Here is a 13,506-nt window from a genome sequence, read left to right as displayed (position 1 = left end):
GCAAATAAACACGAACGCTAATATTTGTACAAGTCCCAAAACTCTACTGCTTTCTGTACATACCCAGCGCTTTGAGTAGAGGCGCATCGTTTACGGCAAACAAATAAGCCGTCGTCCCTTGATCAGCCTTGTGAACCCTCTCGGACCAAGTCGGCACTGCAAAAGTATCCCCCTTGCGCCACGTAACTTGCTCAGTGCCGCTCGTCGTCTCGATCGTGCTGGTACCAGAACCCTCGTAGACGTGGTACACAAACGAGCACGTCTCCCTGACGGGCTCGCTCTGCTTCCCGGCTTCGATTTTCTCGGCCTGGGCGCCCAGCGTGCGCGAAATCTCGACGGGCTCCCCCTGGCCGCCGACCCGGCGCGTGTAGTTGAAGATTGCCCAGGGGCCCGGCTGCGAGTCCAGGTGCGTGAGCGCCACCGTCCAAGGGATCCGGATGTCGCACTCGTCGTCGGTGGGTGTGCTCGGGTATCGCGGGTCGGAATACATCTCGGCGAAGTTGGTGGGCAAGGCCTGGAAGAGCGGCAGGTCCAGACCGTCCAGCCAGATCATGGGGCCGTCGCCGTCGTGGCCGTGGTCGTGCCATCTGATATCGGGGGAATTAACTGTAAGCAAGATGTGTTTTGAAGGATAGCAAAATAGCTAGGTTTATGGATTTTGACCGCTCTGTCCAAGTGATGTTGTGCTGAGACTCAAAAATCTCGGGGGTCACTTGAGAAAAGACTTACTCCCAGCTAGGAGTCAAAATGAGATCCCCCTTTTGCATCGTGATCTTCTTCCCTCCCACGGCCGTGAAGCCCTTGTCGCCCTCTATGATGAAGCGGAGGGCGCTCGCGACGTGCCGGTGCGCGCGGGCCGTTTCCCCGGGCTGAATCAGCTGCAGGCCGGCGTAGATGGTGTCGGTGGTGTAGGGAGCGCGCATGTTTGGGTTGACGAGCATGAGCACCCGGCGCTCCGCCTCCTCCGTGTCAACCAGCTCGCCAGACTTGAGCAGCAGCGGGCGGAGCTCCTCGTACGCCCACTTTAGAACCGCGGCTCGCGGGTTGGGCTTCGGCGGCACCATGCTCGACATGACGGTCCACAGCGGCGCGACGTGGTAGTCGGGCAGGGAGGCCAAGTAGACCTCCTTGTTGGAGGCGTCGTCTTTTGGGTTGGAAGTCATATTTACGTCTTTTTATTTTTATGTTTTTCTTTGTGTGAATTCAATCCCAATGTATGGTGGGTTTGTTTTGACACCAATGAAAGTAGTATTGGTGAATTTGAGAGGTTACAATTAGTCAATCTGAGGCTCTTGTTGACTCGTGTGAGAGAGAATCCTATTGCTATGGGCTATGGAGGGCATCGAAGTAACAAGCCCCGCCAGGGGAGCAGACTCCGGCGGGCCGAGCCAAGTCCCCTATGAACTTTCGGGTTCTGTTCCGCTAGCGAGATTTGCTCGACTCATGCTTCATCGCATCCCGTCCTTCCCCTCAAGATTTCCCCGCAAAAACGACCCCCAAACCGAATTACTGTATAAGTGGGGATAATTTTCCTCCCCGAAATATTCTCCCCAGGTCCATCGCATTACGTCAAATCCCAAACCTTTTCAACCCCAAACCGCCCCTCATTTGAACCATTCTTCGTCTGTCTTCAGCTCAAGCCTGTCAACGGGAAGCGGGGCAAGGTCAGCATCATCCGTCAGCGGATTGGAAATTTGAGAGTTTAGTGATGCTTGACAAACTGGGCGCCGAAGAAACGAAAAATATTAAAAAAAAAAAAAAATACAAATGCAAAATGAAATAAAAGGCCCTTACCCATTCTCGATATAGCTCGTCCTCACGAACCGATATTTTCCCTCCTTGCCTTGCGGCACGGTCCATGGCATGCAGCCGCAGTTGGAGCAAAAGTACTTTTCCTTGTCCTTGCCGCTCTCAGTCTCGGCGCCCGGGATGATGTACATTTTGAGGAGTGATTTGGGGTCGTTGATTTTCATGGACTCCTTGGTGAACTTTCCCATCTAACAAAAAGGGGTGCGCCTTATCAGCAGAATGTGGATATGAGACGGGAGAGCTGGGGGGGAACAAAAAAAAACGTACAACTTGATGCATGGAGCCGCCATTCATCTGGCAGTGGCGGCAGTAGCATGCACCAATGACTTCTGGTCGGCCCTCGATGCTGAAGGTGATGCCTCCACACATGCATGCGCCACGGAATGAGGTCCTGTCTGCCATTTTTTGGTTCGGGGAGAGCTGGGAGTTTAAAGTTTTCTCGTCACTGGTTTAGGTGGATATTGTACGGATTAAAGTGTGTATGGGGTTGCGACAGGAATATCTCAAGACCCTGTCCAGAAAAGATTATAACTACATATATTTTAAAATAAGATCCGGGCTTTGAAATCAACAACGGCCAAGATCGGGCTGTTGCCCAAATTGATTGAACACGTATCCTAGATTGAACCAAAAATGTAAGTTTACCGGTATGCAGAGAATCCAATACCTGCCTACCTGCAGTACGGACAGGTACCTTACCTAAGGTACGCAAGCGCCCCCGGGGTTTGAAAGCACCTACAAAGTTGGATTGGTCAGACACGCATTTCAAATCGGAACCAAGGGTGTCTGGCTGATCATACATCACCCACGTGACTGGAATGACGGTACTCTTACGCCACTAATTATCTCCAAGTGTAGACAGAGGTACGTAGATTGTGAATCGGCTTATTGCCTAATCCCGTCGTACACCATTTTGTTCCACAGCCTCCCAATCCCACCAATCTCAACATAGACCACATCCCCGTTCTTCAACCACTTGGGCTCCGGCTTCATCCCCATGGCAACCCCCGCCGGCGTCCCGGTCATGATCACGGTGCCCTTGGGAAGCGTAGTTCCCTGACTGACAAAGGCGACAATCTCGGGCACTCCAAACAGCAGGTCACCAGTGTCGGAATCCTGCCTCAGCTCGCCGTTGACCCAGGTCTTGATGGACAGGCCGTGGGCGTTATCCAGAACCTTGGGCGACACGATCATGGGCCCGACCGGACACCAGCGGTCGAACCCCTTGGAGAAGCACCACTGCGGCACGCCGCCCGCCAGGGCCGGGTCGCGCTGCCACGACCGCGCCGACACGTCGTTGCCCGCCGTGTAGCCGGCGATGTAGTCCAGGGCCGAGGATGCGGGTACGTCCTTGCAGGTCTTGCCGATCACGATGCACAGCTCGGCTTCGTAGTCGAGCTGGTCTGCCGTCTTGTGAACGACCTTTGGGATGGGGATGTCGGAGTCGTGGGATGTTATGGTCTCGGAGGGCTTGATGAAGACTGAAGGGTAAGGGGGTGGTTTGCGGCCACCTTCTTGAACTGTGGTTGGGGGGGTGTTTTTTTGTCAGTATTTTTTATCTTCTGCGCTTCGCCTTTCTCTTAGGTTGAGATTATTATTCCTCCCATATCAGTGCTTGTTCTTACTGTGTTTGATGTAGTTGAGACCTATGCAGCGCACGATTGGCACGTCCGATGATCTGAGGGGCCCAAGAAGCGTCTTGACTTGGAGTACTTGGCCGGTCGGGGCTGCTTCAAATAGGTCAGATCCGGTGAGCTCGCTTGCTGTGAGGGTGCCGGCTTCTAGCTTGGTTACCAGCTCCCCAGCAGATTCTATGATGGGTTCCCCAAAGTGCTCCTGGCCATCCTGGCCCACGAAGCGTATAATCCTTTGCCAAGTCATTTGTGACAGGATGAGGGTAAATGCGTTCTTTGGGCGAGATTCTGAGTATTTACTTGGGTTGAGGTACAGTCCGCTAAAAGTCTGAGTGAAAAGTGATCTGGTAATATTGTGGGAAGTAGTAGTAATTTTGGTTAAAAGAGACCAAATTGTCATCCGTTGTACTTGTCGCGACAAACGGATTCAACTGGGCGTGGTGCCGATACCGCGGGGAATATCACGAATGGATGGATCCGCTAAAAACAAGACCCCCGATTGGCCCTGTAACGCTTCGCATTCTTTTCTGGGAGGAGCGGACACTTACACCAACACCGAACCGAAGGTTATCACTCCAACATTGATTTTCCAACCCTATTCCAAAAACTCCATTTCCCGACCAGATTTGGCTGACAGTTTTTTTTTTTATCATTGTATCAATTCGAATTAAACTGTCACTGCATTTGTCTGGAAGAACGCCAGCGCCTCCCAGCGGCTCAGTGGGGCAAAACAAGGGGTTTTAGCACTTGAGGGGCATTATACACCGCACTTGTGCATCTTCGGAATGTTCCCCGACACACCCCACGTAACAACAGCTCGACTCGCGGCGGAGGCTCCTCGGTGGCATAGTCGGGAGGCGCCGAGATATGTGTCTCGACGTGTTCAGAATTCTTCTCAACCTATTTCGATAATTCCATTTTTCGGTCTTTGCTTATTTGTTTTTACACTGTACAATAAGATTCTTTTAGGAGGGTTTAAAGCACAGTTAAAGCCCTCGGAAGCAAACGCCTAATAGTCCAACCTCTCCGCCATCCCCTCCGAACCCGCATCAACACTCCCACAATGACCAAAGAACCCTACCTCGACGTCGACGACGTCATCTCCCGCCTCACCATTGAAGAAAAAGTCGCCCTCCTTTCGGGAAAGGACTTTTGGCAGACGCGCGACGTGCCGCGCCTCAACGTGCCATCTCTGCGCTTCACTGATGGGCCCAATGGCGCTCGCGGCCAGCGATTCTTCAACGGCACGCCTGCCGCCTGCTTTCCCTGCGGTACAGGTCTGGCTGCCACCTGGGATGTCGGGTTGATTGAGCATGCGGGTGCGACTCTCGGGGAGGAGTGCAAAGCGAGGGGTGCGCACGTGTCGCTGGGTCCGACTATCAACATCCAGAGGAGTCCGCTGGGCGGAAGGGGGTATGTTTTTTTTTGTTTGTTTCGGTGTCGAGTTTGACGTGCAACGTGTTGGCAGTTCTGAAATGGATTTCTGACTTGTCCTGGGTTGGGGACTAGATTCGAGAGTTACAGCGAGGATCCCGTCCTGTCTGGACTGATGGCGTCCGCTATGGTCAAGGGTGTGCAGAGCACAGGGGTTGCGGCGTGTCTGAAGCACTATGTTTGCAATGATCAGGAACACGAGAGGCAAGTAAACTTCTCAAGAAGTCTACACCTAGCGATTTGCCCGCTAACATCAATATCCAGCACAGGCAGGCATACAATGCCGTTATAAGCGAACGAGCCCTCCGTGAAATCTACTTGATGCCATTCCAGATCGCCCAAAGAGACTCAAATCCCCTCACATACATGACAAGCTACAACCGGGTCAACGGGTTGCACGTGAGTGAGAACCCGCGGTTGATGCAATATATTCTCAGAGATGAGTGGAAGTTTGATGGATTAATCATGAGTGACTGGTACGTTCCCTGGAACTATTTTATGCGGCTCTAAACACAAAACTCACACTTTTTGACTACAGGTTCGGTACATACTCAGCTGCAGAGTCCACCAAGGCAGGCCTGGACATTGAAATGCCTGGCCCGCCTCGTGTCCGCGGCCCCAACATCGTCGTATCCCTCGGCAGCAGGAAGCTCACCGAGCACACGGTCGACCAGCGGGTCCGTAACCTCCTCAACCTCACAAATCGTGTCGCCTGCCCTGAGCGACCGTTTGTCACAGATTCGCCCGAGAAGACAGACACTTCCATCCCAGCGGAAGAGCTCTCGTCGCGGATGCACAAGATCGCCTCGGACGGGCTCGTACTGCTCAAGAATAACAACAACATCCTGCCCCTGAGCAAAGAGAAAACCGTGGCTGTCATTGGCCCCAACGCCAATATCGCCGCCTACGCAGGTGGTGGCTCGGCCAGCTTGCGTCCCACATACACCACGACGCCCCTTGACGGGATACTCAAACATGTCCCATCAGCCAAGTACACGCTCGGCGCAGCGGGCTACAAGCAGCTCCCCGCGCTCAGCCTGATCAGCAAGACCCCTGACGGCACGGGTAGGAAGGGCGTGCTTTGCAAATTTTACAACGAACCGGCAGGCCACGAGGAACGTATCCTGCGTGACACGGTCCACACCGACCTCTCGGACATGCTGCTGGTCGACTACTCGCACCCGGACGTGAGCCCCGAGCTCTTCTACATGGACATCGAGGGCGACATCACACCCGAGCAGTCGGGCGAGTACATGTTTGGGTGCTCGGTGCGCGGCACCGCCAAGGTCCTGGTGGACGGGCAGCTGGTGGTGGACAACGCCACGACGCAGGTGCTGGGCGGCACCTTCATGGGCGCCGGGACGCGGGAGGAGCGCGGCAGCGTCACGCTCGAGGCCGGCCGCACGTACCGCGTCGTGCTGCAGTTCGGGTCGAGCCAGACGCAGCGCGTCAAGAAGAAGGGCGCCACGGCGATGCGCGGCGGGGGTGTTCGCCTCGGCTGCGCCGCCGTCTTGGATGCCGACGCCGAGATCCGCCGTGCCGTCGACCTCGCCGCCAGCGTGGACCAGGTCGTCCTCGTGGTCGGGTTGACGGGCGAGTGGGAGTCGGAGGGCTTCGACCGTGACAATATGGACCTCCCTGGTTGGACCAACGATCTGGTGCGGGCGGTCGTCGCGGCGAATCCCAACACGGCAGTCGTGGTGCAGAGCGGGACTCCGGTGGAGATGCCCTGGGTGGATGAGGTCCCGGCGATCATGCAGTCCTGGTTCGGGGGTAACGAGGGCGGAAATGCGATTGCTTCTGTGTTGTTCGGGCACGTAAACCCGTCGGGGAAGCTGCCGTTGTCGTTTCCGAAGCGGTTGGAGGATAATCCGGCTTTCTTGAACTTTGGATCCGAAAACGGACGGACGCTGTACGGCGAGGATGTCTACGTCGGGTACCGGTTTTATGAGAGGACCAAGAAGGAAGTGCTGTTCCCATTCGGGCACGGGCTATCCTACACGACCTTTGAGATCAACAACTGCAACGTTGATGTCAAAGTACCGGCTAATGGGGATGACATTGTGCTGGTATCAGCAGATGTTGCCAACACTGGAACACGCGATGGCCAAGCCGTGGTGCAGGTCTACATCAGACAGCTGAAGCCCAGCATCAAGCGGCCGCCCAAGGAGCTGAAGGGGTTCCAGAAGTTGGCAGTCAAGGCGGGAGCAAAGGCCTCTGTGGCTGTAACTATCTTGGAGAAGTATGCAACCAGCTATTGGGATGAGGAGCGGGATCAATGGATCTCAGAGGCTGGTGAGTATGACGTCCTGGTCGGGCAGAGCTCTGCGGACGTGACCGTGGCTGGCCACTTTAGCATTGCCAAGACAACCTGGTGGAAAGGACTTTGAGAGGCCTAGGTCTCTTCTCTTCAGTAAGTTGACGACACTTGGTACTTGAAAATTTAAAGTAGCGACATTATTAGAGGCAAGCTCAAGATGAAAGCATTTTAAAACCACAATTATTACCGTCCGCATAGCCATAGCCAGACAAAAGCTACGTCTTTACCATGGCTGCATCTGGTATAGCTGGATAGTTTGGAATGCGACCGAGGTTGCCCGTTCCATTGTACGTGGAAATGGCCGACTGTGCTTGCTCAAAACTTCCAAGTCACAGTCAAAGAAGAATTCTTATGAATATGGAAAGCTAGGCAATGAAATGATTTGATATATAAGCCTTTTTGCGTCTCCATTACTATGTTGTCGTTCCTCAGTAGCTTGTACTCAAGGCCGCTCAAGTTTTCCAATTGGACTATAGGCTATGACTTCGGCCTGCTCTACGTGCGTTGTGCTCATCCTTTTTTTTCCTCAGGCTGCTCATCCCTGGAAGTCGTTATCTATTGTACGCTTCGAATCATGCCAACACCGTATCCAAAATGCGTTAAGAGCCTGGGAAGTAATTTAACCTTATGAGACCGTTTTACGTCCTTGGCCCATTATGTTTGAATCTTGGTTCCATAACTTCCATGTATATTTGTGACTTGATGGCCATGGCAAGTGCAGCAGTTTGACAGATTTCAATGAAGAAAACCAAACTGCGGCGCATTGGAGTGACAAGTGAAGAATCAGTCTTGTTCAGATGTTATTTCCGGCTCGGTGTTTGACGAGATAGTTTTCCTTGAGAGCGTGGACTTGTTTGTTTTGCTTTATACGTCACTTTGGTTTTTGACGACTAATCCAATCTAGTCCCTAATTTGCAATAGCCGTAGATAGTTAGGTATTTTAAAACGTATTAGGTTCCGCCATCTTTCTCACCTTGATATGCAAGTTACTTACGCAATATGAATGGATTTCCGCCAACATGGGCTACAGCCCACCAAGACTGGCTCTCCGGAACATTGGAGACGACACATGCACACATAAAGTAGGGAGAATTTACGCTCATTTTCTCGCAAGTGGATCATAGAGAATACCTTGGACTTATCCTGACATCGACGGAGAGGCACCTGCACCAGCTACACAACTTTTTAAGTTCCAAGCTTCACTTCCAAGCGTTACATTTGGCTGTGGCTCTCATCGAACCTTGCTTTCCCATGTAATTCGATTTCTATTCATGCTAATCTAGAGAGGCCTAAGTAGTCTGGGCTTTTTCAATCTTCGACTTGGATTTTCTCTGACCAATCCTCATCCACGCTGAAATATGCTCCGGTTCTGTTCCTCTGTCAGTTTCCACAGTTTTCGAACTATGCAGCGGTTTGGCATCCTGTTCCTTAATCATTGCATACTTGTCGGCCGCACTTTCGGGGTTCTCGAGGTAGTAAGACCTGGACCTTTGTGGGGGTTGTGGAGGACTAAGGTACGAGCTGGGAGGCACTTTCTGCTCGGGATTGGGATCGGTTTTCTTCCGTTTATTTTCCACGCCCACATTACCTGGAACGCTTGTTCCTTTCGTCTTTCTAGTTTTTTCCGTGCCGCCGCGTTGTATACCGTTATCCTTCAGGGTCTGGATGCGCGCGAGTGGGTTTGCTGGCTGAACGCTGGCCGGAATTCCATCATTGATGCTTGGAGAAGTTTGTCTTGTAGTTGTTTGGTGAGAAGTGCCGACGTCGATCTTGCTATTGGGCTTAACCTTGGGAGTTTGTGTGGCAGACCCGCCCGTAGGCAGACCCGCAACGCATGTTGAAATCAGCAGCAATTGCAAGAGCGAAGAGAATTGCATTTTGAAATTTGAAGAGAAAGAAAAGAAAAAAGAAAAAAGAATGAAAGACCAAAATAAGCTGGCACACAAGATCTGCTCCAATTTTCGTGCTAATAAAATCAATATTGAGGGTACAATCGTTTTGATTTTTACTTATTTCCTTCTTGTCCTCACAGTCACCTCGGTAGATTATATTCTTGTCCTCTGTATAGGATCGTAGTAAGCCAGAGCAGCTCTGCGGGCGCCAACTGTATTACTTCTTGGTGATACTATCCCTGCAAGTGCTTATAAATCAGCAAACCGGTGGATCCGGCAATAAACAGGCGAACCAGGTAGAGATGTACTGACTCAAATTTTCCGATCCAGGCATCAACCGACCTCATCTCGGTCCCTCGTTTCACTCGGATTGCTTTGCCAAGGAACTAATAGCAGGCAACATTCAGAACCGAAATGAACATATTGAAACAAGCTCTGGTGATGGAATTGCTTACTACCTAGCCTGTGTAGTGCAATATTGCTCTAGATCTAGAAACCTAGTGGGAGCCTGGTCGCACCGCTACAGAATTTCTGTGTTGCCTGAATCAGCTAATAGCTAGACTAGACCCAAACCGATGTCATTGCACCAGAGGTTATGCCCAAAATCTGCATGTAAACAGCTTGAAGTGTTCGAGACCAGTGGTGGACACATTCCTCGAGCAATCCCACAGTCTCAGCCTCCCATTGTGATAGAAGCAGATAACGCCATAGTCGCGAGGCCTTTCATCAGTTATATTGAGGCTATCCGTTTCCCGCGGATCAACCTTTTCATCTTCGTTCTGTCATACAATTGAAGACCACAACGGGTGATCGGAAGATAAGTTTGGTCCCACTGTGATTCCAGTTGAGCCATCGATCCAGTGAGTGGCAGAACTGCATCCTGATGAAGCGCCCAAGACGGAATCCTCAATGAGCAAAGACCTCTTTCCAGACCCGGTCCATGCCTTAGTGGGGGGTTTTAAGACCGAAACCTTGGGAACTGATGGCAACTGTTAAGAGGCATAAATTTTGTCATCTCCACTATAACGTGAGAGGTGTCAGCCCTAACGCGTCAACAACGGTGCGCCTACAGTAGCGCGCCGGCTAGCGTTCTCCGTCTCGATGGATCTGCTCCGTATCACCGATTTCATGCATCCTGCCAACGATTTTGGGTCGCCGCAAGATCATAAAGTTTATGGCCGCTTCCCAATATCATGTACAGTGGGTTGAGTCTGTCAACTACCCTTGAATGTTGCTACTCAAACAAAGTATCAGTCCATTGATACTTGTGAACTGCTGTGGGGTTTTTGTACAATGGCACGCGACCAGTTCTAAAGTTCCAAATTCTGAAGAGTAGAACAAAAAGACACTGATTTGCGGGACACGCATACATAGCTCGAGGATCAATGCGGTGGCTGCTCGGAGAGAAATGTCACGGACCTGAGTGACAGTGGTAGTACGTACGCATCACGGGAGAAAGGGAGGACGCCTGCCAAGCCAAATATCCCGAACCACTTCCATCTAACTCAGTCTTCTCCCTTCTCATTCCCAAACTCAGGATCTTGGCAGCACACCAAACTCATCGGCAGGAGCGCAGCTTTCCGCCACAAAAGAAAGATGCCATTCATCTACGAGTACCCCGTACTCCACCCTTTGCAATGGGTTCACTTTGTGATCACACTGCTGACCTACTTCTGGACCATTCTCTGCTTCATCGGTATTTATGGAGTCCTCGTATCTACGCTCCGTCGCGCCCCGGTTGAGATCACCGAGTGCCTAGGCAACCTGCGGCAGCAAATGTGCGAGGAGCGCTGGGCGTTGAGGCAGCAGACGCGTGAGCTAAGGGCCAAGATCGCCTCGGCGAGGGCAAAAGGCGAGCGATACCGGGTCGGGGCGGACCTAGTCAACCACCATCACCACTACAACCGGCACGACAGGAGGAGGAGGAGAAGCAGGAGGGGAGAGGGTTGCGGTTACTGCAGCGACGAGGCGGACTGCTCGCCGTGCGGCCTGGATGACTGCTGTCCCGGGGAAGGGTCGCTGGAGCTGATGAGGCTGACGCTCTCGGAGCACACGCTGACGCTGCACCACTCCATCCTCAGGGATCTTTGGCGGCAGTTCAAGGAGCTCGAACGGCCGTTTCTCGTCTCTCCTACCGTGGTGGCCAAGGCCGTCAGGGATGACGACAGGTGGAGTGAGGATGATTTTGTGGAAATCAAGATCAGGGCAGACATTGAGGCGCATGGAGAGGCGGGGAGCTTCTCTGGATGGACTGCAACATACAGTTGCACCTTTATGCAGCGGATTACCTGGTACAGGGTGAGTTGAGGCGAGTGGGGTTCAGTGCTGTTAATACACTGGGTTGGTGTCACGCTGCGGAAACACATTTTAACTATCGAGGCAACCATCTAGACCAAAGACAACGTTCGACTGCTGGGCGACAAGCTGCAGCGACTGATGCTACAGCGGATGGCCAGAGAGGTCAGCCACGTCCGAATGATGGTCAAGGGCCTCGTCCGCCACGACGCCATCGAGGCCAGGTCGCCCAAGAAGCCCTGTGGCTGTGTCGGAGTCTGTACCCATCAAGTGCAGCTCCAGGTGGAGCAAGTGCACTGCCGCAAACCCGCGAGCGAAGAAACCTGCAGTTCGAGCAGCAGCAGCGACAACGCGCGAGTGGAAGCGAAAAAGGTTGAAGAGCGGAGGGAGAAGAGCGTCGTGTCGGTGTGGAGGTTCCGCGAGGACGACCAGGTCCGCCATGCCTTGCAACGTCGCGTTTCGGAGCGCACGAATCGTCCGTCCGACGGGAGGAGCGGGCGGCAGCGGAGACGGACTTCCTATGTAGTTCAACGGTCATCCAGCGAGGGGGGCTTGAAGACGGTTCACGTTGGGAAGTGAATAGTGCTGGTATTCGATATAGTCTTTGTTTTTTCTCAACGCTTCGATTGCATTTTGAAACAGACCGTGCCCAAGGCCGTGGCCAGAGTGCCAGAGTTTTCGAGACCAAAAATTGCCTGCCTAGGCACCTATCTAATGTTGCACGCTCACGTTTAAGCATGATAGACCGGCAATTAGGCCGAGACGCCAGACCAAGCGGGCGCGTGGTTAAGTGTTATTTTGGTCGCTGGTAATGTTGCCGCTCGGATGTCATATTTTATGTGAATAAGACAGGCAAACACTAATAGTGACGTCCTTGATCGTATCTCGAGCAACCGGTGCAATTAAACTCAACAACTGGTTGCTGACTCAATAAGAAAAAAAAAGTAAATAAACCCTGCCTATCAACTGATGTTTCATCAACAGAGGAGTTCGGCAACAACGGATCATCCCCAGGTCCAAGACGGGATTATGTTTCTTGGCAATGCCTGATCTTGAGATGAAAGTCTGGCCTGGTCGGCATCACGACATGCTATATCGTGTCCTCTGCCTAAAGTCGCAATGTGGGGGTCTCAAAGAGCTTTCACGGATGTAACATCTACCGAAGCCTGGCATTCTAGCGTAAGGTAAGGCACGGGGTCGATTCAAGAGCAATGGGGGGTCGGTCACATAGTGACTTTAGGGTTTTTTTTTTTTTGGTTTGGTTGAAGGCTGTGCTGAAAAGCTTGGCTTGGACAGGTGCCGACAAAGACGGGGGATCGTTCACGCTAAGCCGACTCCAGATCGAGTGGTGTTCCACGGTAATGGGTAGACGCAGGTGAAGAATGCAGGGCAAGAGGAATGCGATGCGACACCCCAACCTTCATTTCCGAGTTAGGTGTGGTTGCTGATTTGAGGCACTCAGCGCTAGGGCAGCATGGCCGAAACACCCGGCTGGATCCAAGGATAAATCTAGTTGTGCTTCTATTCTAAGCACAGAGTGTGGATATTCTGATTACAAACTTGGGTGGTAAGCCTAGCTAGCGTTGTTGGTAAGGTACGCTGGGAAAGCTTAGCTTATTGGGCTAGCTTTTTGTCAATAACCCGTTACCACACGGTTGTCAAGAAGGATTAGAGGGCCGAGAAAACAATTACCATGGTTCTTGACTGAGGAGGAGAAGAGGAGAAAGACTTGCGAACAACGTCACCGGGATGGCTCTAATCCCGAGGAAATGTTCAAGCTGAACGTAGACTTACGTTACAGCCCTGGCCCTGTCGTCATGGATTGGTAGCCAACCTTGAAAGAAACCCGTCAAAATAATCTGGTAGCCAGTATCGTATCTGCATTATTTTGTTTTTGCCTCCTTCGTCTGTGACTTCAAAGGAATCTAGGACCAACGGATGGGATGGTGCCTGAGCAACAGAAATTCCCCAAAAAGAATGGGATACCGTCCCCCGATTGGTCGTGTCAAGGCCGTTTAATGACCTCAGCACTGACCCCTTAGCAAATACGCCTGCGAACTGACGTGAGACGGCGAGGTGCAGCACACAGGTCTCAAGCTACCGAAGAAATCAACTAACGCCA

General features: G+C 52.3%; 5 protein-coding genes across 5 annotated transcripts; 2 read left to right on the top strand and 3 right to left on the bottom strand.

Annotated features, from left to right (window-relative positions):
• Positions 1-43: 43 nt before the first annotated feature.
• PgNI_11291 (uncharacterized protein) lies at positions 44-1,163 on the bottom strand (the record flags this gene model as incomplete). Its single annotated transcript, XM_031131261.1, has 2 exons — positions 44-587; positions 730-1,163. 2 exons carry the CDS (start codon positions 1,161-1,163, stop codon positions 44-46), a joined length of 978 nt encoding a protein of 325 aa, XP_030976897.1.
• A 91-nt stretch (positions 1,164-1,254) lies between these two features.
• PgNI_11290 (uncharacterized protein) lies at positions 1,255-2,361 on the bottom strand. Its single transcript, XM_031131260.1, has 3 exons — positions 2,077-2,361; positions 1,795-1,997; positions 1,255-1,641 (listed from the first exon to the last, which is right to left on the bottom strand). The coding sequence occupies exons 1-3, from the start codon at positions 2,209-2,211 to the stop codon at positions 1,605-1,607; spliced, it is 375 nt and encodes a 124-aa protein (XP_030976766.1). The 5' UTR covers positions 2,212-2,361; the 3' UTR covers positions 1,255-1,604.
• Positions 2,362-2,694: 333 nt separating this feature from the next.
• Positions 2,695-4,008, bottom strand: PgNI_11289 (uncharacterized protein; the record flags this gene model as incomplete). The annotated part of the gene is made up of 2 exons (XM_031131259.1): positions 3,435-4,008; positions 2,695-3,329 (listed from the first exon to the last, which is right to left on the bottom strand). The coding sequence occupies exons 1-2, from the start codon at positions 3,841-3,843 to the stop codon at positions 2,695-2,697; spliced, it is 1,044 nt and encodes a 347-aa protein (XP_030976961.1). The 5' UTR covers positions 3,844-4,008.
• Positions 4,009-4,506: 498 nt separating this feature from the next.
• On the top strand, positions 4,507-7,267 carry PgNI_11288 (uncharacterized protein; the record flags this gene model as incomplete). Its single annotated transcript, XM_031131258.1, has 4 exons — positions 4,507-4,856; positions 4,953-5,085; positions 5,142-5,353; positions 5,416-7,267. 4 exons carry the CDS (start codon positions 4,507-4,509, stop codon positions 7,265-7,267), a joined length of 2,547 nt encoding a protein of 848 aa, XP_030976962.1.
• Positions 7,268-10,685: 3,418 nt separating this feature from the next.
• PgNI_11287 (uncharacterized protein) lies at positions 10,686-11,963 on the top strand (the record flags this gene model as incomplete). The annotated part of the gene is made up of 2 exons (XM_031131257.1): positions 10,686-11,387; positions 11,481-11,963. The coding sequence occupies 2 exons, from the start codon at positions 10,686-10,688 to the stop codon at positions 11,961-11,963; spliced, it is 1,185 nt and encodes a 394-aa protein (XP_030976963.1).
• Positions 11,964-13,506: the final 1,543 nt, after the last annotated feature.

Source organism: Pyricularia grisea, chromosome VI (genome assembly GCF_004355905.1).
Source record: "Pyricularia grisea strain NI907 chromosome VI, whole genome shotgun sequence".
NCBI lineage: Eukaryota > Fungi > Ascomycota > Sordariomycetes > Magnaporthales > Pyriculariaceae > Pyricularia > Pyricularia grisea.
Note: the sequence above shows the minus strand (reverse complement) of the source record. Positions and strands in the feature narration are given on the sequence as shown.

Bases quoted from the DNA above. Each gene is read 5' to 3' on its own strand.
- PgNI_11290 (XM_031131260.1), bottom strand. From the start codon at position 2,211: ATGGCAGACAGGACCTCATTCCGTGGCGCATGCATGTGTGGAGGCATC. The intron at 1,998-2,076 runs GTACGTTTTTTT...CCTTTTTGTTAG, and splicing joins GCGGCTCCATGCATCAAGTT to ATGGGAAAGTTCACCAAGGA. The intron at 1,642-1,794 runs GTAAGGGCCTTT...TCCCGTTGACAG, and splicing joins ACGAGCTATATCGAGAATGG to GCTTGAGCTGAAGACAGACG.